Consider the following 27,034-nt stretch of genomic DNA (forward strand, 5'->3'; position numbering starts at 1 on the left):
GATTGTGAACTACGTGCACTAGCAATCGTGTTTGTTTACCAGGCACAACGCTTATTTTGTAGCCCGTTTGGTCTGGCCCAATCACTGCATTTGTATGTAAATAGCGCGCAATTCTTTCATTGTCTTATTATTCTCGTTTTTGATCTGTTTTATTGTTTAATAAAAAAAACACTGTAGAGTTTTGTGGCAATATTGTATAATGCGACTTACTACGGTCTCTGGGGCCAGCCATGGTTGGCCCTATTTTATACGTGTAGAACACAGGGCATGGCATGTATGAGGTACGTGCAGTAGCGATCATGTTTATTTACCAGGCGCAACGCTTATCTTCGGGCCCATTTAGTCTGACCCAATCACTGCGTTTGTACGTAAATAGCGCGCGATTCATTGACTTATTATTTATTCTCGTTGTTGTTCTGTTGTATTGTTTGTTTAGGTTAATTATTGTTGTCGTTTTTTGTTATAATTTATTTTAAAGTTTAAATTTTTATTACGTCCATAAACAATATATTTTAACTATGAACAAAATCGATAGTTTATTGGAAAAACGTTTCTCGTTTTTCCAATTTAAAAAAATTAATAGCTCAGTGCATCAGTTCAGTCTGACTAAACCTTATTGTAATAGAAATAATAACTATAAATCAATAATAGAACCACTATATAAATATTAAAAAAAATTAAGTTGTTTTTGGCCCCTGGCCCCATCTGTTTCTATTGTCAGCCGCCACTGATTACGAATATTATTTTTTGCTAACTTTCACTAAATATATATATGTTAAAAGACACTGAAAATAACATTGAGACACTTTCAAGCTATACAATTATAAAGTTATGATATTCGACTGTAAATTACAGTTATTATGAACTTGTGCTATAGTCCGTGTTAAAGTTCTATTGTACACTTGTGCGTGTGTGGAACCACGCGATCTCCAGTATCTGATAGTAGAGCTGAAAGAGTCCGGCAAATTATAGCTGAGATTATTGTTCATATGAAGAGGTCCCAAGGTGATTTCTTTTGACTCTACAATGCGGCGTTCTACCTCATCATGGCAAATGTGTAGATTTGAAGTTGTTGCCCAATTTACTTCATGTTGGCGGCTTTCGTTGTTCGTGTTTATTGAAAACAGGACATGGCAATGTCTCTCTGGTGTTCCTCGAGATGTAGGAGGATAGATTTCTCCGTTTGGCCATAGTAAGATTTTCCGCACTCACATGTGACTTTGTATACACCTGGAAATTGTAGAAGGTTGTGAGATTGTTTATAGTTGCTGAAACTTGATCTTATTTTTGGAAGAGTTCGAGAAGCACGTTTGTATGTTAAATTTCTTTAAGATTCTACTCAGTTTTTTGAATAGTGTGCTATCCAAAGGTTATATATGGCAAGTAGATATAACCTTTGGAGTCGTTCTGTGTCTCTATGTTGCTACGTTGACGGTGGGATAATTGTTTGTTAATACTTTTTAAAGAGTAGCCATTGTTTTTAAAGGTCCATTTAAGATGTTGTAGTTGTTTTTTTTTAGTTCTTCTTCATCTGACAGTACAGATCTTGCACGATTCACAAGAGTTGATATAATACCCAACTTTTGCGCTGGATGGTGATGTGAGGACGCATGCAAATATCTGTCCGTGTGTGTTGGCTTTCTAAATATAGAGACTTTTATTGATTCGGGCGAGTTTGACATCAAGGAAATAGAGGGAACTATTTTCTTCAATCTCCATGGTCAAATTTATATCCAGATGGAGGTTGTTTAAGTGGTTGAGAAACCTCTGAAGATTCTCAATACCATGCTCCCATATGAGGAATATATCGTCCACATATCTAAGCCAAATTCTTCGTTTTAAACTAGAAGAGGAGATTGCCTTTTGTTCAAAATCCTCGAAAAAAATGTTGGCTAATATAGGAGAGATGGGGCTTCCCATAGCTAATCCTTTGACCTCTTTATATAGTTTACCTTCGAATTCAAAATAGCTAGAGTTTACACAGTGAGATAGTAGAGAGAACATTTTATTTGAAATCTTGTTCTTTAAAATATGGAGAACTTCTTGTTCTCCATATTTTAAAGTTGAAGTGTAGGTTTGAAGTTGAAGTAAATTGGACAACAACTTCAAACCTACACATTTGCCATGATGAGGTAGAATTGTAGGGTCAAAAGAAATCACCTCAGACCCTCTTCATATGAACAATAATCTCAGCTATAATTTGCCTGACTCTTTCAGCTCTACTAAGCTTTTCAGCTCTACTCTTTCAGCTATACTGGAGATCGCGTGGTTCCACACACGCATAAGTGTACAACAATAGAACTTTAACCCGGACTATAGCACAAGTTCATAATAACTGTAATTTACAGTCGAATATTATAGCTTTATAATTGTATAGCTTGAAAGTGTCTCAATGTTATTTTCAGTGTCTTTTAATATCTTTCTATGGTCTTAATGCCTGATGAAGTCAATCTCGACGAAACATGTTGCGTTTTCAAATAAATCTCAATTTGTTATAAAAGAAGGCAGTAGTTGATCGCTGTAAATCAACATGTCAGTATGGATGGACAAACTCCCCTATAGTTTTTATTTGGCATTATGAAAATTTTAATCAGAAGATTTTTTCCTGTGAAATACTCATTTGGCAATAATGCATATACTGTATTATTACCAAAATTACAGTCATCCTCCTGCATCGTTAGTTTGCTCTTTTTTTTTTTTTTTTTTTACATGGCATCACTTATAATTATTTTCTTTTCAAATGAAGTAAAACAGTAAACAAATAACTGGTTGAAATCGGCAGAACAATGAGAACTGCAGTAGCATCTGACATTTTTTTAAAAATCTCCTTTTGTCCAATTATGCAGAAATTCATAACATGGCTTTAAACAACGCAAGAAAGAACGATATCTTGGATTTTGTCAAAAACGGGTGAACAATGTGATCTGTCTACCTAGGAAGCTAACGTCCAATAATTTCCCCCCCCCCCCCACACACACACATTTTAGTTTGAGCTGAATTTGTCTATATTGAACTTAGGCCATGTAAAGTACAATTTTATGCTAATAATAATAAAAACTGCCAGATGAGAATAGAAACCACCAGGGGCGAATTCTCCATTTGGTTCTCAAGCCCATTACTTGAGAAAGAAGTAATATTTATTTGTTAAAAAATGCATGCATTTAGAAGCATTCCATTTAGGCTTTTATTTTTGTAGACAGAAGACGTCTTAAGCTTGCGCGGCAATTATTTAGCTTAGCGTTGTGTATCGAAGGCTGATGCTTGCTTGTCTAGTCAAAGCTACCTTGGCTTGCTCGGTTGTGGGAGCTTCCAGATCCTTGCTGCAGCACTGTGATTTCATGCATGCACATAGCCATTTCCGCTCCCTTCACGTCGTCTTGAACACGGGCAATATGCAGTCAAGTAGCTCTAGCCAGTGAGCTTCAGCCAGCCTTTACAAGTGCGCGTGTTGCTTGGGAAAATTAAGTTACAACCAACTTTTTATGACGTTATTGACCAGTTCATAAAGAATAATCATAGGGTAGAATTTTTATTCAAGTAGTTAAATTGAAAAAGATAGAATATCATTTGTAAAATAAATGTTGTATTTGTTGTAAATGTTGAATGATAACAAGAGTAAGCGTGAATTTCAAGACCAGCATTTTCCCCTGGAAACCACCTACAATAGCCTGATTACACAAAAACCTTTGTCTAATCAGACTGAATTTTTGGATGCCTTTAAACATAAAAAATAACCATATTCCAAATTTGGAATACAGTGTTCCACAGGAATGTTTTCACAGGACTCCATAGTTCTATGACTAGACTATAGTGAGTTCCTATTGAAAAACAACTCATTCCATCTCATCTCACAGATGCTCAATTCAGTTGAGATTAGGTAACTTAGCAAGTCAATAAATTATGGTAAAGCTCTTGGAATCATTCCCAAAAGATGTACCTTGTCACATCATGAGGATGCACTTAATGAACAATGATGCCCAAGTAGATTATGATATTCAGATATTGTTCCACCAATGTCAATAATGAGTGCCAAGAAAACACTTTCCGCACCATCCTCCTGCTCAAGGCCGCGCCAACCCGAGGGTGCACTGCACCTGGGTGGCAACATTGATAGGGCAGCACTTTATGTAAATAATATCTAAATTGGATTATATATACAATGCAGTATTAGGGGCAGCCGATAAAAGTTTGCACTCAGGTGGCAAATACCCTTTGCGTGCCCCTGCTAGTATGGAAGAGCTAAAACAGCAATTTGTGGGTGCAGAGATCTTTCCACACCAGTGTTTAAGAAACCAGTGTCTATTCCTACTGCTCTCTTTAAATATACTTTCTGCAAACTTATAGCATAGCAGTGATGTATATTTACATGCAGGGCCGCTCCATGGGTTGTACCACCCGGGTGCAAACTTTTTGTGCTCCCTTCCATTAAAAATTAAGATCCCAAAGTACAATAACATGTTACGAATCATTTTATTATACTGTACATTAAGAGGAATGTATATTTTAAAATAAATTTTATGAACGCTTATACCGCCCAGGTTCATTGCACCCCAGTACAGAAAACAGGCCTGTGTACATGGGTAAGTGGTTAAAGAGAAAGGACAATGAACTTGTGTTTCTACAATTACAGATAGTAATTGTAGTCCTTTGGGAGAACATTGCAAAGAAAGCCATTTCAGAGGGCATGTAAATGGAATAAAAGAGGAAAACAAGAATCATCGAAAACACTGGTTTTCGATGATTCAGCATCTAGTTTGAAGATAAACCATTAGCTTCATATCTTTTTATAGGCATAGAGGAAAGTGGAGGAATATGGAAGCCATGTATTGAGGTTTAAGTGCTGTGAAGAATTCATGTTGGAAGTTTAATGGAATAATATCAGCACTGAGAAAGGATTAAAACTAATTTTAATATTTCCAATATTTCGTCTCTCCATCACAGAGACATCTTCAGGGATTACAAAAAACTTTTTGTAACAACACACACACAAATACAATATACAGTAATAGTGAGTGAAACTAAAGCCCTATCTAGGTGGTGCACCCTCTATGGGGATTTGAAGGTGGCCTAGGATGTAAAGAGGGTTCCTCTGATAATTAATGTTTCCCAAATTTTGGGAAGTTTAATGCAATGTATTTGTTTAAATTAGGTTGATTCCTGAGTGCAGATGCAAAGAATAGTCTTTCTTTTTTGAATTTACCATGGTGGAGCATGGTGTTTTTTTTTTTCTTTTCCAAGAGATCCTGTGGGTTGTATCAAAACATGATCTGCAAGGCCAGATTGACCATAATCGTGATTGTAGATATGTGATTGCAGGCGTGTTACTAAGGTAACATGCCTTCCTAATGGTAACCTTTCTTTCTTTCTCTGTATATAGAAAACCTACTCATACAGGCAGATACATTCACAAACTTTCCCACCACCCCTCTCAGCATTATTAAAACTCTAATCGATAGAGCCCACAATCTTTGTTCCAGTGAAACTGCCCTTTCAAACGAACTCAAACACATACACAGCACACCTTCCTTTCCAATGGCTAGTGACTACAGAATTTAAAAAAATAATGAAGTCCTTCCCCGACCATCTCTTCAGGACTTCAGAAATGCCATCACCGTACCTTACATCTGTGGTACATCAGAAAAAATAGCTACATCATTAAAAAAGTACAACCTCCATACAGCTTTTAAGCTCCACCATAAACTTGCTATCCTTATCGTTCTACCAAAGATCACCTCCTTCCTCTCTCAGTGCTTGGAATATATAGAGTATATAGAGTACCTTGTGCCTGTAAACTGGCTTACTTCAGACAGACAAGCAGATCAGCAACCATCCAGTTAGAACACGTCATACATCTGCAATCACGATGGTCAATCTGGCCTTGCAGCCCATGTTTTGGATACAACCCACAGGATCTCCCGAAAAAAAAAACACCATGCTCACTATAGTAAATTCAAAAAAGAAAGACTGTTCTTTGAATCTGCAACTGCACTCAGGAATCAACCTAATTTAAACAAATACGGTTGCATTAAACTTCCCAAAATTTGGGAAATATTATCAGAGATACCTCTTTACATCCTAGGCCACCTGCAAATGCCCATAGAGGGTGCACCACCTAGATAGGACTTTAGTTTCACTCACTATTGTATTTGTTATAAAAAGTTTTTTTATAATCCTTGAAGGTCTGTCTCTGTGACGGATACGAAATATTGGAAGTATTAAAATTAGTTTTAATCCTTTCTCAGCTGATAATATTCCATTAACCCTCCAACACGAATATGGAAGCCAATTCAGAGAAAAGGCATAAAGCAGAAAGCCTCTGAGAAAGTTGTCTATAACATAGTGAATTTGTGAGAGGATTATTATTAATCTGGCTAATTATTAAGTATTTCTAGATAGATTTTTAGTGTACCACCCTATATGTTGGAACAATATTTTAAGGTTGGAAAGATTTTAGATTTAGTGTACCACCCTATATGTTGGAACAATATTTTAAGGTTGGAAAGATTTTAGATTTATATAGTGTTTACATTTTACAATCTTGAGCAGAAAGGTTGGTCAAGTTTTTTGGAGGCCAAAGAAGTGATGTTTTGTATCAAGAAAGACTAGAGGAATAGATCAAATGTTGATCTATTTGATCTTGCCTGAAGATATGGATAGTATGAAATAAACTAGATGTGAAATGAGATCTTTCTTCTAAGAAATAACACAAGAACTATAGGAGAATGAATGACTACTATATTTGGGTTTTTTATTTGGTCAAATTTATTTAAAAAAACTAAGTTATACCAACTAGTTTCGTCAACTGTGGCTGTTGGCTTCATCAGGGTAAAAGATGTATAAAAAATAAGAACACTTAAACACTAAAAACTGTTTACACTAAAACCATAAAATGAACTGAATACAATTGCATTTTTATAAAAGCAGAAGAACGCGTACATCAAGCACATAGCAAGTACTGTCATTCTCTTCACAAGACGGAAGGCATCACACTACAGAGAAGTCAAACTTTTCAACACAACTATTCCATGGAAATCCAACATCAAATATTTAGGTATTCAACTAGACAACCGCCTCAACTTCAACTCTCACACATCTCTCATGCCTGCAACAAAGCAAACTCGGCAATTGCTCAACTCTATCCTCTACTCGACCGTAGAAGCAAAGTCAGCCCAGAAAACAAATTAAGAATATACAAGGCAATCATCAGCCCCATACTGACTTATGGTTCACCAGCATGGAGCCACACCTCCCCTAGCAACATCAAAAAATTACAAATAGTCCAAACTAAATGCCTCCGAATGATCTTCGATGCCCCATGGTTTGTAAGGAATACCATCCTCCATCAAGATGGAAACCTGACAGATATACCCACATTTCTCCTCCAGATAGCAACCGAGTACTTTACTCAAGCATCACTCCATCTCAACCTACTCATTTGTGAGTCATCAAATTACGATGAAAAAGACAGATGGAAACATAAATGCCCAAAGGCGGCCCTAATAATTAATTGAAATCTTTCAACACAACCCTAAATAGGGTGAGCCAAGTGCTAAAAACTTTATTCCTTTAAACTGGAAATCATTCATAGCGATGAAGGGATCAGAGTCCACGGGACTGATATCCATCAAAGCCACATTAGTTAACAGTTAACATCATGCGCATAGCGCGTGTATGATCTACTAGTTCTGTAGTTGGCAGCAAAATTTATAAAAAAACCTTAATAGAAAAGGATTGATTTTGCCGGAGATCTGGAAGACCTAATTAGATCTTTCAACATGCCAGAATTAAATTTTGCTGCCAACTACAGAACGTCCCTACATAACTAGTAGATCATATATGCGCATCCTTCTGCTTTTATAAAAATGCAATTGTATTCAGCTCATTTTATGGTTTTAGTGTAAACAATTTTTAGCGTTTAAGTGTTCTTATTTTTTATACATCTTTTACCCTGATAAAGCTAACAGCCACAGTTGGTATAACTTAGTTTTTTAAAATAAATTTGACCAAAAAAAAAAACCCAAATAGTAGTTATAGACTTTTATTTTTTATTTTTGTAGCATTAAGTTGATGTGCTTTGAATGGTTTTGAGCACTACAAGGTTAGCCAATTGAAAAGGAATGAAGTTTATCGTCTAGCAAAAACTATGGATAGAATTTGTGGGAAGTCATTAACGTACATGTACTGAACAGGAACCTGTGTAGAATTTAGGAAATCATTGTTCAATAATGCTGGACTGTACTAGACAAATCAAGCCTCCTTCAGCATTTCTAAGTTAATGAATTATAACCATGCAAAAATAGTGTTATCTCCAGGAAAACCTCCAAATCAAGCCTCCTTCAGCATTTCTAAGTTAATGAATTATAACCATGCAAAAATAGTGTTATCTCCAGGAAAACCCCCAAAACTACTCAGAAATACTGACTGTAGAATGTGCACTACAAACATGAGATGGTTGCAGTTGTCTACTGCACTTTTGTCTCAGTTTTACACTATTAGTAGACAAATATTAGTGACAATAGGAGCACATCACTTGGTTGAGACTTTAAAACATGCAACTGAGAAATGAATTTAATTTATAAGACCAAAATACTCATTCTCTAATTAGCAGAGATCCAACTCATAAAAATAAATTTACTAATACCTTATATTCCACAAAGGGAGCAGACAAGACCATCAAAAATGATTTCATCATAGCACAGGCAGTGTGTGTGTGTGGGGGGGGGGGGGAATACAGCAAACAAATGCTGATCTTGTGGTTTCTAAACTATATATATTGCTATCTGAAATAGCACAAACTTCTAATTGGCTTTTCCAAATTGATTAAATCAGAACTGAATTTATAATGGTCTTTCTTCTTATTGACTATGCTATTTCCCTAAGCACCTGAGATGCAACTAAAGTCAGCTAAATAAGTTTAAATTGTAAAATAATACTTCTATGCATCAAGTTAAAAACTTCGAACATTTCACATTAGACCTTTCAGGATTTATGATGTATCAAAACTACATAAAAATAATTGTCCTCATTGACTGTTGATTCCTTAGATAATCAGACATGAAAATTTCTAAATTTTTGTCCAATATAATTGGTCCTTCTGCTTCTGCTTAAAAATTCCACATAATTTCTCTAAAAAATTTCTTTTTAGGCCACCCTGGTTAGCATATCTGCTCTCCAGCCAAAAGGCTGCAAGTTTGAATCCCGCTGTAGGTATGGATATTTGCGATTGTCTGTGTAAATACTACTGGTGGTGGGCATCAATGCTATCTACTACTGGTAGATGGGGTTAGTGGATTGAGTGGCAGAGACAGAGTTGTGGAGTGGATGCCCTCCCTCGATGAGTCTTTGGACTCCCTGGAGGTGTCATATAATAAATAAGATAAAGTTGAATTCTTTGATATTATGGTTAGTTTTGACATTGCATTTCTTTTTAATGTACTTTGTTCTGAAACAGAATTTTTAACTTGAGAATTTCAAATGGACATTACAGAATTATTCAAATTTACTATCAACTATAGGTATTTTATTTTACCTAGAAAGAAATACTTTATAAAGAAATCAAAGAAACCGATATGAGTTCCCTGTTATCTTGTACATTTAAAAGGAAAAAAAGTCTCAAATTTTAATTCAAACCATCTGTTTGGTGGCTACATGGAGGACATATTTGCCATAATGAAAAGACAGATCAAGAGTTGCTATTCTTTTTAAATAAATACTTCAGAATGACATTTACTTTGGAAAAAAAATAATTATATGAGCAATATAATTTTTAGATGTTTTCATTAGATGCAAAACTGATGGCTCCTGTCCACTTCCTATCTGCTGCAAATCAACATTTACAGGTTATACATATATAGATATATCACTTCTGCACACCACAGATTCCAAAAATACTGAAGTAGAACTTTAATATCAACAATTCGTGAAATTTGCTTTTCAGAAGCTCATGAAATAGAAATTATCCAGCAAACAGTCTTTTCAAAGGGTTAAAAGCCAAAAATGACACAGAAAATCAGTTTTTTCATCTCTCTCATCAAAAATTCATACATAAAAGCATTTTTGAATATGCAGGAAAGCTCCTAAGAAAATTCCAACTCACTGCCACCTTCAAACCAATTAACCAAATCTGCTAAATACCATAGAGATAAATCTCTCTGTTTGCTACCTGGTGGTTTATCAAGTTCCGTTCCACATTCCTGTAACTTATTTTGGTCAAACAGGAAGATCAGGCAAAAGATTTCCATTGCAGGCAAGCAATGGAATTCTTTTTGCACTGTCCAGTTGTATTCAAATTTGTATTATTTTTCTTTTATACAAACTAAAAATGTTTCACAAGGCACACAAAATGTCAGTAAATGTACTGACATGTATCAAATAAATATGGAAGTTCCACAGGTTTTCCTATGCAACAGGTTTATATTTTGTAGCATTCCCTTTATCTTGAAGTGTAATTCACACAACTGAGTTGAAGATTTATTTTTTTTTTTGAGATCTACAAAAAAAATATAAATATAATACACATAAAAGGAGAAAATTCACCTGCCTATTCAATTATTATTCTTAAAAAGTTAATGTAATCTATACAATCTATCTGGTTTAAAATCATGCTTCTGCTTTACTTCATCTCTAAAATACGTTCCTAAAATGAAACTCTCACAAAAAGATTTTGCTTATGTGTATATGACGTTAAGTCATATGCATATGACAAATTTTCAACAAGAAATAATAATTGTGTACCAAACAATGAATAAGAAAAAAAAAATTAGTATAGTTTTTTCAGATTTTCTTTAATACAGTTACATTCAGCATTTTGTGATTTTTAAAAATATGGATTTACATAGTAGTTTAATTCACAGAATAAATGCCAGATTTACACTTACGAGCTCAACAAAAGTGCTTATGCAAAGAATGAAAAGACAACTGTGAATAAGACAAAATACTTGAACTGAATAAATAGAAATTTTGATTTCACATATCTTTTCATAAAAATTATCCATTTCCTAATGAAGCTTTATAACTAATACAGCCAGAGCTCACAAAAACATTGAGTTAAATTAGCATCTTCATTGCAGCATCCCACTAACTGCTGGCATGGCTCCCTTTGTGACTTTAGCAGTGGTATTAACAATGGTGATACACCAGCAATTTTTTTTAGCAAATTAAATTAATGGCCTTACTGCATAAGTTTTACAATTATATCATAATGCCTCATGTAGCATTGCCTTTCATGGCACAGCAAAATCTTGTATAATCAAGATGCTCAGAAAGCATAAGTTGTATATCACTAAGAAAACGTTAAGTTACAAATGCTAAAAAAATATGTAAAACTTATTGATCAGTTATTCATCAAAATTTTAGTTAGAATAAGCATAAGAACATAATAGCAAAACAGAATGTTTACATAGCTGCTGACAGCACTGGATTTCAAACCGGCACCTTTAGAGTACAACCAACTTGTCAAGGTGTACAGACTAAAATCAAGTATTAAATAAATATAATTTTAAATTGTAATGGACATAATAAAAATAACTAATGTCTTATTTTGGCTGCCTCTTAGTGCAAAGAAGTTTAACCATTGAACTAGTCTTGATATGTCAATAATTACATGGATGTGAAGTCTCCATTGAAGTGTAATATTTGGATACTATTGAAATATAACATGAATATAAAGCTTACATATTTGATATTTATCTGTATGGCCATTTGGATGGCTAAAGCTGTTTAGGTTGAAGTTGGTCTAATTAAAATTACTCCCAAAATGATACTAGAGAAGCCTTGCTAAGGAACCAGTTAAGAAACACTTGCATATCTATTAACAAAATAGAAAGTTTAGCAAATGGCTACAGCAAACTTCTTTCTTATTACTGGACTATACGGCATGATGATAGTCAGCAATGTTATCATATAAACTCACATGTAGGAATGTTTTCCTGTGTTCCAACTGTGCATCACAAATGTCTTTATTAAAAATGTTGACAATGAAAACTTTATGATCACAGTTCAATGATGAAAAGCATTGAGTTTTTATTGGTCATTAACAAATAAAAAACAAAGAATCCAGTTTCATCACAAAGGATGAGTGACTTCTTTCAAGTGAATAAACAAAGATGAACAAGTAACATACAAGTGACCATTAAAAAAAAAAAAAGAGAGAGAGTTATTAACAATGAAAGTGCAAGGAGAAATTAAATGAAAGTGCATGGATGTATGATTATTTTCTAGCATTGTTTGGAGATGACTAAAAAGTTTAATTAGATTGCTTACCATGCCTAACTTAATAATTTAAGATAAGTTTTTCATTTCTGTTAAGAGAACCCATGTAAATAAATGAGGTAGATTCTTTAATCTGAATGTTTTCTTTAAGATATGAAACTAATTGATATCATGATGTGTTGAAAATGTGTTGAAAATCAGGAGAGAACTCCTGATTTCTCCTCTTTGTTATAAACTGCATTACTAAGATGTTCCTTCTTACTTCAAAACTTCTGCAACTTTGACTTATGCAGGCAGAGAAGACAACAAAAACAAAAAATTCTGTATAGCCTGGGATATTTGTAAAAGTCTGCATAAACCTTGAACAGGCTTATAGGCCACTCTGATGCACGATTAAGAAGATTGGCAAATTTAATGGAGAGATTACTGATATAAGGGATTGAAATGAAATGCCAAGATTTTGCCATGGACGAGGATTAGAAAATAGTATTTTTAGATGGTGCTCTTTGAATACCCATTGAAAATGACCCTGGTTGAAAGTAGCAACTGTAATTCCTTTTTCTACTCATCTTCTAAGAATCTTCCACTTCTGCCATTTATTCACGATTCCTTCAACAAAAAACGAACTCTTTAATTAGATCATTTCACATATCTGACTTCAACTTTTCAACCAGTCATATCCAAACATGCTAGAAAACAAGTATCACACTTTGCTGGCTCCTTCTGTTTCAATTGTTAATACCATAAGGTTTCTCTCAGTTTTTTTTTTTTTCACAATAATTTGTGTTATCTGTCACTTTTGCTTATTCACCCTAAAGAAGCCACTCATTTTGTGATGAAATTAGTGTTTATATATATATACAAATAAAAACAAATATATATATATATATTTATTTTATTTGGTAACAATCCATAAAAACACAATTCTTTTCATAATTTCATTAAACTGTGTTACCAATTTATGTACTACATTATGTGTTGCCATTACAACTATTATAAAATATGCAAATGTTTTGCAGAGAGACAAAATAAGCATATTAATACTATTCATTAACTGTAGAATATCAGTATGATGCATACAGAATATTATTCATGAGCACCTGTTAAACTCACTACTCAAAAGTTAAACTTAAAAGGATATAACACAATTATTTTTTTTTAAATTTTCCATTTTTAATCTTCATTTTAAGCATATATATATAAATCTAAATTGTATTTTTTTGAACATTCAAAAAAAAAATAAAATAAATAAAATCCTTTGTTCTGCATATGTAGCATGCCAAACACTTCCTGTAAAGATAAGTTGAGAATTTAAAATTGTTTTCACATCTTTGGGACTAGTATATTTTTGGAGTGAGATTTAGTCAAGGATTACAAGAACTTGAGACAGTCCCATCGCTAAAGCATTAATAAGCATTAACAGAGCTCACTGTCTGAATGAAAATTTAATGTAATAGTATATATTCCATTCCATTTTCCCTTTTCATTTTAGGCTCAACAGCCTACTAGTCAAGTATCTTGGTTTCTTAGAAACCCACTTAATGCTTATGATAGACAGAGGCAGATCAAGCAGGTATTGGACCTAGTGGCTGCTAAGGCCCGATCTCAATGGAAAAATTAAAAGAGCTATAAGAATGATATAGATATTATCTATTTTGACGATGAATTGGAATAGTTTCTGCTATTTGTAAAAGAAGATAAAGACAAATTCAATACAAATAAATCCTATCTGCATTGTCTGCAAACTGTGCATGTTCTTCTGTCTAGTTTACCTATTTTGTGGGATGAAAAACCTGAGTTTCTGGGATGAATAACCCTGTCACCCTGTATGAGACCAATTAATTCACCTTCAGTTGAAAAGCCCTAATAAATAAAATTTCTTCAGAGATTCGAACCGAGGTCTTTCCAACTGAAGGGTAGTCATTACTGATTGATCTATGGAGGCTCTTGTAATAGTATATGTGTTAAAACAATTTTTTTTTTTCTAAAGAAAAAGATTGCTTACACAATAAGATATCACTTGAAGTACCAAGAATTTCAGCAAATAAACTCTGACAGAAGTGCTAAAAATAGCGAGTCACCTGATTTGGAGTCATACTTGGTATAACGTACTATTTAATAGTAATATGATATAAACTTTAATATAGTTGCAGCAAATGACAAGATTAAAATCAATGCATAATTTAGTGTCCATAAATCATTTTAAGACAATATATTTCACCAAAAATCAAATGAATTAAAAGGAAATATTTCTGTACAAGGAGAGTTGCAGAATAACTAACTGCTAAAAGTATAGCATACTAAAAATGATGCCATATTAATTCATCTTTTCAATAAACTGATTTATTTGATTTTTGGTGAAATATATTGTCTTAAATTTAACACCCATAAAATACCTACACATTTCTATATGACTCTGGCTACAAAAATACTAAGTAGTTCAATTCCCATCAAAGTAATGATGCTTACATGTAAACTAATTCAAAAGAACAAATGCAATATTTAAATGAATATGCAAAATACATTAAAACTATCCCTAAATGAATATGGAATATCTAACATCCAGAGCAATGTTTATAAGAGTAAGTATAAAGTTACAGTACCAAACATATATGCTTCATTTCTTAAGAGATGTGCCACAAGACTTATTCTGAAACTGCACAATCTTACATTTGACGACTAAAATATACAATTCCACTATACTTACTTCTTGATCTCAGATTAAAATCTAAGAAAAAAGAGGTGGATGATATGGTATGGTGATTCAATCATAAAAGTTGCACTTGTTGAGGGGAAACACTAGTTTTAGCTTCCCAGGGGCAAAAATGAAAGATATAAGAAATGTAATAGAAAAACAGAAAAGAAAAGTAAAGTTAAACAGATGGTAGTTCTTATAGGAACTAATGATTTAAGTAGTGACAAATATAGTATGAGAGAGGAATGAACGGTCTGTTGGAAGAAGCAACAATACTGACTTAAGGAGGACAATGATAAGAAATGATTCAATACATAGGCTGTGCAGAAGAAATGGATGCAAGTTTTTAGATGCGTGGAGTGCGTTTGATGACAGAAAAGATTTTTATAGGACAGCCCGAACTTGAATACATTTGGCATCAGCAGCCTGGAAAAATTATTGGGATGAGCCCTAATGCAAAGAGTCAGAGAAATAAAATCAAGGGAAGAATGGGGAAAATGTGCATGAAAATTCAGCTATGGTATGCAAACATGACAAAGACATGAATGGCTTGGAACATGGTTATGCATCAGGCAAATTGGTGAAGATATAGACTTTGGGTTCAGACCCATTTGTTGCTTTAATATGTTGTGGGCTATGATTGTTAGCGATCAGAATCAGATATGGTAACTGGGATTATGTGTAACTGGTATTAGAGGTAGGAAAGGAGGGGGGGAGCTACTAAACTAATGATATCAGATGACTTAAGTTCAGCTAGGGTAGAAATGCAAGAAAACAATGATCACAATAAAATGTCCTATACAGCAGTGAGTTTGAGGTCTAGTGTGAAGTGAGGGCTAATAGAATGAAATATATTGTGAGACATTGCTACAGATGGCTCAGTTGCAGGGAAGATTAAATGCATCGCCAAAATGCAAAGCCTTATGGATACTAAACAAGTGATCATTATGGGCAACTTTAATTATCCAACAATGATTGGTAGAAGAGAAATCTTTTGATAAGAATGAAGAGGAATTTATTGAATTGTTGCAACAACTTTCTCAGGTAGCATGTGAAAGAAGGAACTTGAGGTCAAAGAGTGTTAGATTTGCTTATAGTGTCAGAAGGGGGTCTTGTTAAAAATATGACTATTTTATCACTAGTTTGTGAAAGTGATCATGCAGTTCTTTCTTGGGAAGTATCTAATTATATTGATGTTCCAATTAGAACAGGTTACATGCTGAACTACAAGGCTGGAAATTATGATCAACTCAGAACTATCTTTGGTCCCATGGTATCAGTTACTGAATGGGAAAAATGTCAGCAATGCATAGGAATATTTGAAAAAGTGCTTAAATGAGATGGTATCTGAATGTATCCCTAGAGTTTGAAGAATAAATAGGGTGGGAGTGAAATGAATGTGCAACCTTATTAACCAAGAGATCCACAAAAAGTTGATGTGGAAAGAATATCATGAGAATAAGAACGAGAGGAGTTATAAAATATACAGAGCGCAGGGTAGAAAAGTATTGCGTGGAAAACTAAACTGGAGTATGAAAAGAAATTGGCTATGCAGGCTAAAGGCAATCCACATGAATTTTATTTATGTCACAAGCAAAAGAAAGAATGAATGTGGAAGAATAACTTGACTGAATGCAAATGGTACTCTAATGTTAGAAGCTAACGAGTTTTCAATTAATGAGTGCTCACTTTGCAAAGATATATCAATCAGGTGCACAATGCTACTGCTGCATTGGATGAAGAGTTAGAAGTGTATGAGAATGAGATTGAAGACCTGTTGCATAAACTGGATAAGAATTTGTCAATAAGGACAGATGAAATATCACCACATTTGCTAAATGACTGTTCAGCCCAATTGGCTAGGCTTTTTACGTTTATATAACATGAGTCTCAGCTCAGGAATGATACCACAAGAATAGGAATGTATGATAGTTCCATTGTACAAGGATGATGCAAAAATGGCTGTATTTAATTACCAACCTATCAGTATCTCTGGTGTGGGAGTGAAGACTTTAGAAAAGTTGGTAAGAACTTGCATACAGAAATGGGTAGACAAAGAAGCTATATTTTGCAAGTAGCAGCATGGGTTTACTAAAGGAAGATCATTTTAGCAATTTGATTATATTTTATAACAATGTTATGGCCAAATTGGATAAAGGGAATGGATATATTATGATAATGTTGATTTTACTAGCATTTGACAGGATACCACACAAAATGCTGTTGCATAAAGTGGAGAATATGGGATTGGAATATAAACTATTGACATGAATTGGATAAGTGGATGGTGGAACAGACATATCAAAAAGTGGTATACAGTGGATGTGAATCTGCCAGACTTAAGGTGACCAGTGGTGTACCTCAGGATTCAGTCCTTGAGTCATTGTTGTTCAATCTTTACATTAATGACATTAGGAAGGGTCTGACAGGAGATGCGCAATTGTTTACTGATGATGATGTGAAGATAGGCTGGGCAATCAAGGGATGCTACTGATATCCAGCACATACAGAATGATATGAATAGGCTGAAAATTTGGGCAAACGAAAATTGCTATCGGTTTAATGTTAGTAAGCGTAAAGTGATGTACTCTGGCATGATGAGATTTCCAGCGATATTATGTTAGCTACAAGAAACCGATGAGGCTAGGGATCTTGGCATAATGGTGGATAGGAATTTGAAGTTCAAAGGTCACACAGCAAAAGTTGCAAATACAACTCAGAGGATAATTGCAATGTTGAAGCAAACCTTGACAAGTAGAGATAAGGAAGCTGTTTTACCTCTTTATGAGGTCTTGATAAGACCACACCTGAAATATTGCACCCTATCCCACAGCTGTAATTATTGTGCCCTAGCCCCTTCTTTGCACCCTATCCCATAGCTATAAAAAAGCTTTGGAATAGGGTGCAAAGAAGAGTTAGAAAGATTATATGGGATTTAGATTATGAGGACAGATTGCAAGTATGTGGATTGCAGACTCTGGTTAACAGGAAAAAGAGGGGTGATGTGATAGAGGTCTATAAACTTCTGAATGGATGTTATAGGATATATGATGAAAATTTTTGTTATATGGAAGGTGGGGGGGGGGGGGAGAACACAGGGGCATCTATGGAAGTTAAGTTTATTCACAGTCAGGGCTGCCCCTAGGAATTTTGCCATCCCGTGCAGTAGCATATTTTGCCACCCCTTCTCCCTTATTTTTTGTATAGTTTATGCCAACTTTGCCTCCCTGTGCAAATACACGTCTTGCACCGTCGGTAGAGCCGGCCCTGTTCACAGTCAAGAAAATGGCAAGAGTTAGATCTTTTCTCACAGAGTAGCAAGTGGGGAACAGTTTGCCTTTAGAGGTAGTGAGTGCATCTAACATGGATGAATTTAAGGGAAGTATGACAGCTGGTTTGAGTGATGTGTAGCCTACCTCGATGAGTCCTTGACTGCCTGGAGGTCTCAAATAATAACAACAACAATACTTTATTAATTCTAGCTAGAATAAATAATTAGAGTACTAGGCTCCTTTCATTTTCATTGATATTTTATGCTTAACACTTTATCAATGTAACCACTGATTTTTATATTAAAACATATTTTATCATTTCAAAAATCAACTTATTATACAAAGATCTCATTTTGTGAATAAAGGCAATTTTCCTTTTGAAATGTTTATGAAATGGCCATTAAGCATATTTACAGTTAAACTACAATTTGTAATTTCTATTAAAAGATACATTTTGTACAATTATATTTCACAAATTGGTTCATTTATTTATTTATTGAAGTTAGAATGCTACATCATCACTTCTTACAGTCTGACATATTTCTTCCAATATAGATGTTGTTCTGAGAGTTTCTGGGTTCACTTCTGTTCCTTGCCATACACCAGTTTCCACTGTATTGTTCTGAAGATACCTATTCAATTCCTATAGAAATAAATGACACATCAGGAAGTTAATTTCTAATATCAAAATATTACTGAATGATTTTCTGTTCTCAAACTTATAAAAGCATATAACTACTTAACAGAAATAGTAAATTATTCTGTTAATAAAAAATAAATTATTACTTAGTTGCTGAGATGATAAAACATCAAAGCAAAAAACAATGCATGCATAAGCCAATGTGACCATATGGTCATTAGAGGCAAGCTACTGTAGACAGAAAAATTAACTAAAAAAAATAATTATCTGAACAAAATCAAAATGACACTGGCCAAAGCTAAAAGCATGGATATTAATTAAGAGAACCATTTTTACTTAAATACACATATACTAACATACAGTCATTTTTGCTGAGAAGAAAAGTATTTCAGAGTACTTCATAGAACCCTTGGGTAAGCTTTCTAATTAAAAGCAACATCTAGGATATTTTGCCTCTTCAGCTTGAGCTTGTGTAATGCATCATTTACATATTTAGCAAAATATGTACATACAAAAAATGCATTATAGTTTAACAGATTCTGAGTTCACATTAAAGCTTCAGGTTTAACATCAAATTCCTGACATGTACCGTCAAGAGGTGTACAGGATATGATAGTACTACATGAAAAATTTACATCATTACTAACTTCCTATTTACAATTTTCCTCCAAATCAGTCTGTTACTTGTCAAGACTACAACAATAACAGATCTCATATTTCTATCGTCTAAGGCAGTGCTTCCCAAACTTCTGGATGTCAGGGTCCCCTTTGCAAACATTTAAATATTTCACGGCCCCCCTCAAAAAAAAATCGTAATAGAGAGATATATTATTATAATATTTATTGTATTTATATTCAATACAAAACATACACAGCGAATATTGCGAAAATCAAATGCTTATATTACATTTTTTGCCTCTTACCGTTTGGGTCTGAAGATGATGTGGGCTGTTCTGGTAAAATATGAAATACTGTCCTTTTTTTTGAGTCTGTTTCGGCTTCTTCTGATTGTTCACGGGAATTTTTATTTTTTTTTATCAGCCACTTATCCATCTCAGGGTTAAATTTTTTAACGTAGAATAGATCAAATAATATCACCACTTACCGATACTGGCACACCACAGACTGATAACATGAAATTAGTGAATATTACCTCAATAAGGGAATCTGTGGACCTGGAACATTTTTCTCTTTTATGACTTTTCTCCCTTTAAGGTAATTAAGCCTAACGCGAAACATACAGCAAAGGCAGGTAACTTTTATTAAACCGTGCATATGATTGGTGCGGTATTAACAAAAGATCGCGCAACCGAAAGATAAAAGCATAGCTGACAATTGAGTTGAAATGCTAACTCTCTTCAACCGAATTCCATACGTGAAACTGCCATAACATTCATTTTATATATATATATATATATATTTATATATATATATATATTACTTAGTTTTAACACTTTTACGAATTTTAACACATTCGGTTGAATTTTATTGCTGCCTTCAGAAATCGAACTTGCACACATCTAATTAATAACAATAGTTTTTAGTTAGATACTGCGTTTGGCCATGCAACATATGGTTTTATTTCAGTCTATACAGCATAGTTTCTGATGAGGGGACATGTGATTCATTAATTAGTGTGTTTTTATCCCAGTTGTCTCTAATTGACTATTTGTTGAGAAATATATTACACAGACTCCTCATACCTTATTCACTGGCATATAAAAGTACTTGTTTTTATTGCCTCTGCAGTATAGCGGCTGTTAGGGAGGCGTGTTGTTTACCACTGCAAACAGTTACTATCTCCCTGCACGAACTTGTTTAAGCTTTTTTTCATGTGTGAAGTATATGTGAAACTTTTATTGGTAACAGAAAACTAGCTCAGATGACAGTGATAATATAAAATGAGTTTTAATATGTATATAAAGTCAATATCAACAGTCCCTGATTATGAACGCCCGATGAAAGGAACAGCAAGATTTGGAGCTTCCCTGGAGAGCATTCGAAGTAAATACAATTAACCACTGCTTTGAAATGAAACATATGAACAAGCAATATTTACTAATATTCATTAAGCGCCGAAATACGCAGGAAGCAAAGTTTGTGAACCAACACCAATGTGTGAATTTTTCCATTAAAATATAAAAAATAACAAAAAAGAAATAATAAATAATAAAAGTTAAATACATTTCTTTTAAAATAAAAAATCTACTTAGTCTTAAAACATTTTAAATTTGTTTCATTATTTCACGACCCTCCTCAACAAAACCTACGGCCCCGAAGGGGGCCCGTGGCCCACAGTTTGGGAAGCGCTGGTCTAAGGCACTTTGTACCGTATCAATCCACCTATATCTTGGTTTTCCTCTGGGTCGTTTTCCTGCCAACCAGGCAGAGAACACTTGTTTTGCTAATCTTTCCTCGCCCATTCTGTTTAAGTGACCATACCATCTGAGATTAGCTCTGCTAACGCATTCCTGGATGCCAACAATGTCAAGTTCTTTCCTAATATCCTCATTTTTAATATGAGATTGCCATTGATGTCATCTGTTCACGCTGATAATCTTTCTCAGGACTCTCATATCTGCGGTCTCTAGTCTTTGGTCAAGTGTTTTACTTCGGGCCCAGCTCTCAGATCCATAAGTTAAAACTGGTTTGACAACTGTCTTGTATACAGCTAATTTAGTGTTCCGACTAATTTCTCTCTTATTCCATATGAATTTATTCAACTGACTTCCTACCGTACCAGCTTTGTTGATTCTGTTGTCTATTTCCATATTTAATTTCCCATCTTCAGTAAAAATTGTGCCTAAGTAGCCGAAATGTTTTACTTGTTCTACAGGTTCCCCATCCACAACACAGTTGACATTTTCAACAATTCTACCTATTTTCATTGTCCTTTGCCTTTTTAATGCTGACCTTCATACCATACCTACTACAACAGTTATTCAATTTAGTGAGTGAATCTTCCAGACTTGTAGCGGATTTATTTAGAAGTATAACATCATCCGCATAAAGCAAAGAGCTGACATTAACATCTCCAATTCTGATATCATGTTTAATACCACTTTCCTTCATAATGTGATCCATATAGATAATGAATAACAGAGGGGATAATGAACATCCTTGTCTCACACCAGTTTGAACATTAAACCATCTTCCTGTACTTCCTTCAATTCTAACTGCCGACTTACAACTCAAATAAAGACTAAGTATTGCTTGATAAAATGCCCCATTGACACCATATAACTGTAGCGTATTGAATAGCTTCTCTCTTGGCACCTTGTCATATGCCTTTTCCAGATCGACAAAACTTAAATACAGATCTTTGTTATATTCCCATGCTTTCTCAACTATTTGTCGTAAAATGAAGATCTGATCCTGACAGCTTCTGATTTGGTCTGAATCCAGCTTGTTTTTCACCAAGCTTTTCTTCCACAATTCTACTCAACCATTTCTCAAGTATACTTGCATAGATCTTGCCAGGAACACTCAGTATGGAGATACCTCTGTAATTCTCACATTTAGTTTTATTTAATTTTTTATATATGGGTACTATTACAGCTCTACTCCAATCATCAAGAATTCGCCCCTCTGTCCAGGCTTTCTGAACTATGCGGTGCAGCCACTGTAAGACTTTTATACCACCATACTTCAGCATTTCTGGTCGAATATCATCTACTCCTGCTACCTTTCCACATTTCAAGCCTTTGATGGCTTTTTCTACTTCAAGTATGGATATGTATTCCTGACTGTATGCTTTTGGAGTGTTTTTTTACCACTGTGCTATCACTGCTTGTCTCATTTAGCAATTTTTCAAAGTAATTACTCCATACTTCAAGGATATCTTTTTCTCCTGTTTTCATGTCACCTTTATCATCTCTAACTCCTTTTACAGCACTCTTTCCTCCATTTCTAAGCTTCTTCAACAAATTCCAGAATATCTTACCACCTTCTTGATATTTATTGTCTATGTTCTTGCCAAAGTCCTCCCATAACTTTGGCAAGAACCATAGCTAGTTTTACACTCTGTTTCACTTTCTTACATTTGTCTTTGTATTCTCTAAGAGCAAAAGCTGACTTATTTGCCAGGAACTTTTGATATGCCTTCTTCTTTTCCTTCACTGCCTCTTTAACTTCCTGTGTCCACCATGGAGTTCTGATTTTTCTATCCTTGCAGACAACCTCACCACATGTCTCTCTGCTGAATCAATCAGGGTTTTCTTCAAGGCTTGCCACTGAATTTCCAAGGTTTGGTTCCTGTTCCCAAACTCTTTCATTTTTTCTTCAATAATCTTTGTGTATTTTAGTCTATAGTTCACATCTGAGAGCTGCTCAACTTTTATTCGCTTTAAAACTTTCTTACATGTTATTCTTTTCAATATGAAATTCAATTTTATCCTGCTCATGACTAAATAGTGATCGCTTCCAATTTCAAATCCTCTGTACACTCTGGTGTTCTGCACCAGGGAGTAAACATCACTATCAACAATAACATAGTCAATGAGACTTTTCTTATTCCTTGCCTCTTCTCTCCATGTGAATTTGTGCACATTTGTATGTTGGAACATGGTGTTAGTAATAACCAGTCCATGATCTGATCAGAAATCCAACAGGTATTTGCCATTATTATTAGCTTTGCTCTTTTCTCCAAATTTTTCCAAAATATTGTTGTATGTGTGATAATCATTTCCTACTCTGCTATTTAGATTTCCAACAATGACCAACTTTTCCTTTTTCATTGTATCAGTTGCTTTTTCTAAAGCATCAAAAAATTCCTCCACTTCTACCTTAGTAGAACCTTCTCTGGGACCATAGGCACAAATAAATCTCATTGTCCAGTTCCCCATTCTGATATTTGCCTACATCACTGTACTTGAGACTGCCTGCCATTCAAGAAGATTAGCCTTGTATTTTGTGTTGAATGCTATGGCTACTCCTTCTTTTCCTTGATTGTCATTTCCTGAATAAGTTCAGAAGTAAAAGAATACCAGTAAGTCACTAACAATATGATTAATAATCTGGACTAAGCTGGCACAATCACAATATGGAGAGTTAGCATCTGTTTCCATCTTCCATATCCTATCCTGTTTTGACCTAGTTAAGTACAGACTGTTACTGCTGTCTTGGAAGATCAAAACGCTTTGCCTGGTGATTGGATCAAGAATTGCAACATGCATGCTGGAGAGTTGTTGCTACAAGTAGTTCATCTACATTTATGTCTGAGTATGAATATGGGAAATGTCTTCATTTATAGGCAAATCACTAGTATTTTATCCCTCAAATTATGTAAAGCCTAAATCAAGAATTACTAAGGAGAAATATTAAGAGATGGAAGCCAATAAACTGGTGCTGATCTTATTATTTAAGAGAAAGAGAGAAATGACAGCTTGGCTAAGATAAACACTGACCATCAAGGTGTAAGCATTTAAGTTTATGCTGGAGCAACATTATTCTGCTGTGAAATACACTATTGCCAAAACTTAGGGTGCATGGCATGCTGGCATATGCATCCCATAAAGAACTTGCAGAAAGAGCAGGTAAGGTTCTTAATTCACTAAATCATTTTCTGCCTGATCTTGTAAGGTGGCTTCATGCTTTCTACCTTTAACTGCATTTATGTCACTATGGATGAAATATATCACTCCTTATGCACTTCATTATCATTATAATTCAATGTAGTATCAATAGTATTACAATTTTAATATGAACTTTGCATCCATATCAACTGTGAGGTGTACATATCAAGGCTGGCTAGGTGGCTAAACGTTTACTGGATCCATTATCCACTGGCATCTACAAGATTCCATGCTGCCGTGATCCACCATATTTTAGTCAGACTGGCAGATATTAAACAATATACACAGCTGAACACTCCAATACACTATTTTAGCCAAAGAAGTGTGGTGTTGCAGATATTACAGTCCAACTTGGTAATATGCCAAATTTCTCTCATTTACTGTGTATAGCTCCCAATTCTGTTAGATTGTTGTTCTAAATTTTACACATTAACTTTTCATTTCACTTTTATAAAAATGCTATTAATTTTTAACAGGGGTCCTCTTGGCTTATAGCTATTCACAGATTGTGTGCCACAATACTTGCATGTTATTTTCACTCAAAGATGTTCTCACTTGTAGTTGTTTAATAGTGAAGCTTGATAATAGCTTCAAAAATAAGACAAATATTAGAATAAAATATTTATTTACATAAATCATTTCCATTTTACTCCATTTTCATGAAAACTGAGATATACGATTTCTTGATAAACACCGAAGGAGGTATCAGGTCATTAATATTTGGAAGTATCAAAAATTTTAAGTTAGCTACATCCAACATTTTGAAATGCCAATCTAGTGCCATAATTTGTCTTCTACAAAAGACAATGTTGCGATTTTTTTAAAATTGGAATAACTTCATTTCATTATTCCTAATATCAGATGAAATTGATACTTTTATATATATATATAAAACAATCCTAACAATATCCAAACAGAAAGTCCTATTTGGATATCTGATATCTTCCAAAATAAGACACTAGAATAAGATATCTATGCACACTTTAGAAAATCTTATCAGCTGGCCAGTTTACAAATCAGTGCACCACAATTCTGGCTTTATCAACATGGGATTTCTTCCATATAATCAAGTAAATTTTTCATATGGTAGAACGAGAGGAAGGAACAAGGTGGGCCCATCCCTGGAAGTTGCAAAAGGGTAAGAAGTAAGTTTTTTGGATGGAGAGTGGTAGAAGCACGGAATGAACATTGCCTGAGAGAGTGGTGAACATCCAGACAGCGGATGAGTTTAAGGAGTGGTATTATAGGCTTTGTATTGACCTCCCACGATGAGTCTTGTGACTCCATGGAGCTCAGGAAAATAATATCATTATTCAATCAAAGACTACATTACCAACCTTAAACACTAACAATATTATGACTAGTTTCAATATGACTTATTCAGATACATTCCATTTTTCAACATAAAACATAGAGGGAAGGGGACTGTGTCTATGATGAAGACAAAATTTCCTCCAGGCATCAATATAAAATAACTTCAAGGGATTTTCTAGAAATTTTCTCAGATACTCTGATCGGTACTTATGGAGGAAGTAATAAAATACAAAAATGATTTGTGCTTCTGCAATCTATAAACAATTTTTTTAAAAATGTGAATTCCACATGAAAGACTATTAGCTCAAAATATATAGTATTAGGACTGCAAGTGATCTAAGGGTTAGATATTTCAAAACACTCTTATATACACTATACGTGGAATTTTTTAAAGCCAATTTAGGCATTCAGGTGGCTGTCTCACACTAGGAAATGAAATTCATCTCCAACCTAAAGAAATCCGTGTCCATGGTGGGATCGGATCCAAAAATCACAGCCTGTCGTCTGGAGAGTAGATAGGTTAATTAAGTCAGCTAAATAAATGGAAGCAAGGAAGTTGTGACATTTAATCTTTTTGTTGGATACACCTTCAAACTGAATCCCATTAATGATATGAAACAACTTTATAAGACATTTCAAGTGAATGCAAGTTAGTTGGTCTTATACTGAACTGGCATTGTTTTTCATCCCATTCATACAAACAGAACAGAGAGCACATAATTTACAGATAAAATATACCTGCCCTTAGGATATGTAGCAGAGGAATAGCAAGAGTTGACTACATTGAATACCATTAATTACCAACAAATGGGAAATTTGACATTCTCTTAAAAAACATAACTTAAAAGAGTTTTTCATCCCACAAAATAGCCAAACTGGCCAGAAAAACATGTACACATAATTTACAGCCACAGCACAGTGCAGATAAGATTAACTGACCTATCATAAGTGGGTTTCAGTATCGGGTTTCAAAGAAGCCAAGTTCCTTGGCCATGTGACAGGCCATTGGAGCCTAATACAAAAGTGAAGATGAGAAAAATCAAAATCTACTCTTCCACAAGCAGAAAGCTTTCCTATGGTTTCACTACATAGATGATGATTTTGCTGCTGGAATAATTCATGTGTGCATCTAGCAGCTTTTAGAGAAAGTCAACCTTCATCACAGAACAAATTCACTATAGAATTTGAATCAAATGGGACTATATCCTTCTTATATGACCTTATAGAAAGAGAATTGGATGGTTCCTTGTCAACATCTGTTTCTCACAAATCTTCCTTCTCAGGCCAGTATATCCACCACAATTTTGCTCCCCATCCCTCAAAGAAATAT

At 34.4% G+C, this 27,034-nt stretch overlaps 1 protein-coding gene across 1 annotated transcript in view; it reads right to left on the reverse strand.

Moving 5' to 3' along the window:
• Positions 1-13,091: 13,091 nt before the first annotated feature.
• LOC150092714 (peptidyl-prolyl cis-trans isomerase FKBP4-like) overlaps positions 13,092-27,034 on the reverse strand; it is an 80,376-nt gene continuing 66,433 nt past the window's right edge. The window contains exon 7 of the mRNA XM_090414533.1: positions 13,092-18,820. Within this exon, the coding sequence (XP_090270659.1) occupies positions 18,680-18,820 (141 nt within the window). The 3' untranslated portion in view covers positions 13,092-18,679. The remainder of the gene's footprint in view (positions 18,821-27,034) is intronic.

Source organism: Typopeltis vanoorti, chromosome 25 (assembly GCF_054136105.1).
Source record: "Typopeltis vanoorti isolate ZY-2024b chromosome 25, IOZ_Tvanoo_1.0, whole genome shotgun sequence".
Lineage (NCBI taxonomy): Eukaryota > Metazoa > Arthropoda > Arachnida > Uropygi > Thelyphonidae > Typopeltis > Typopeltis vanoorti.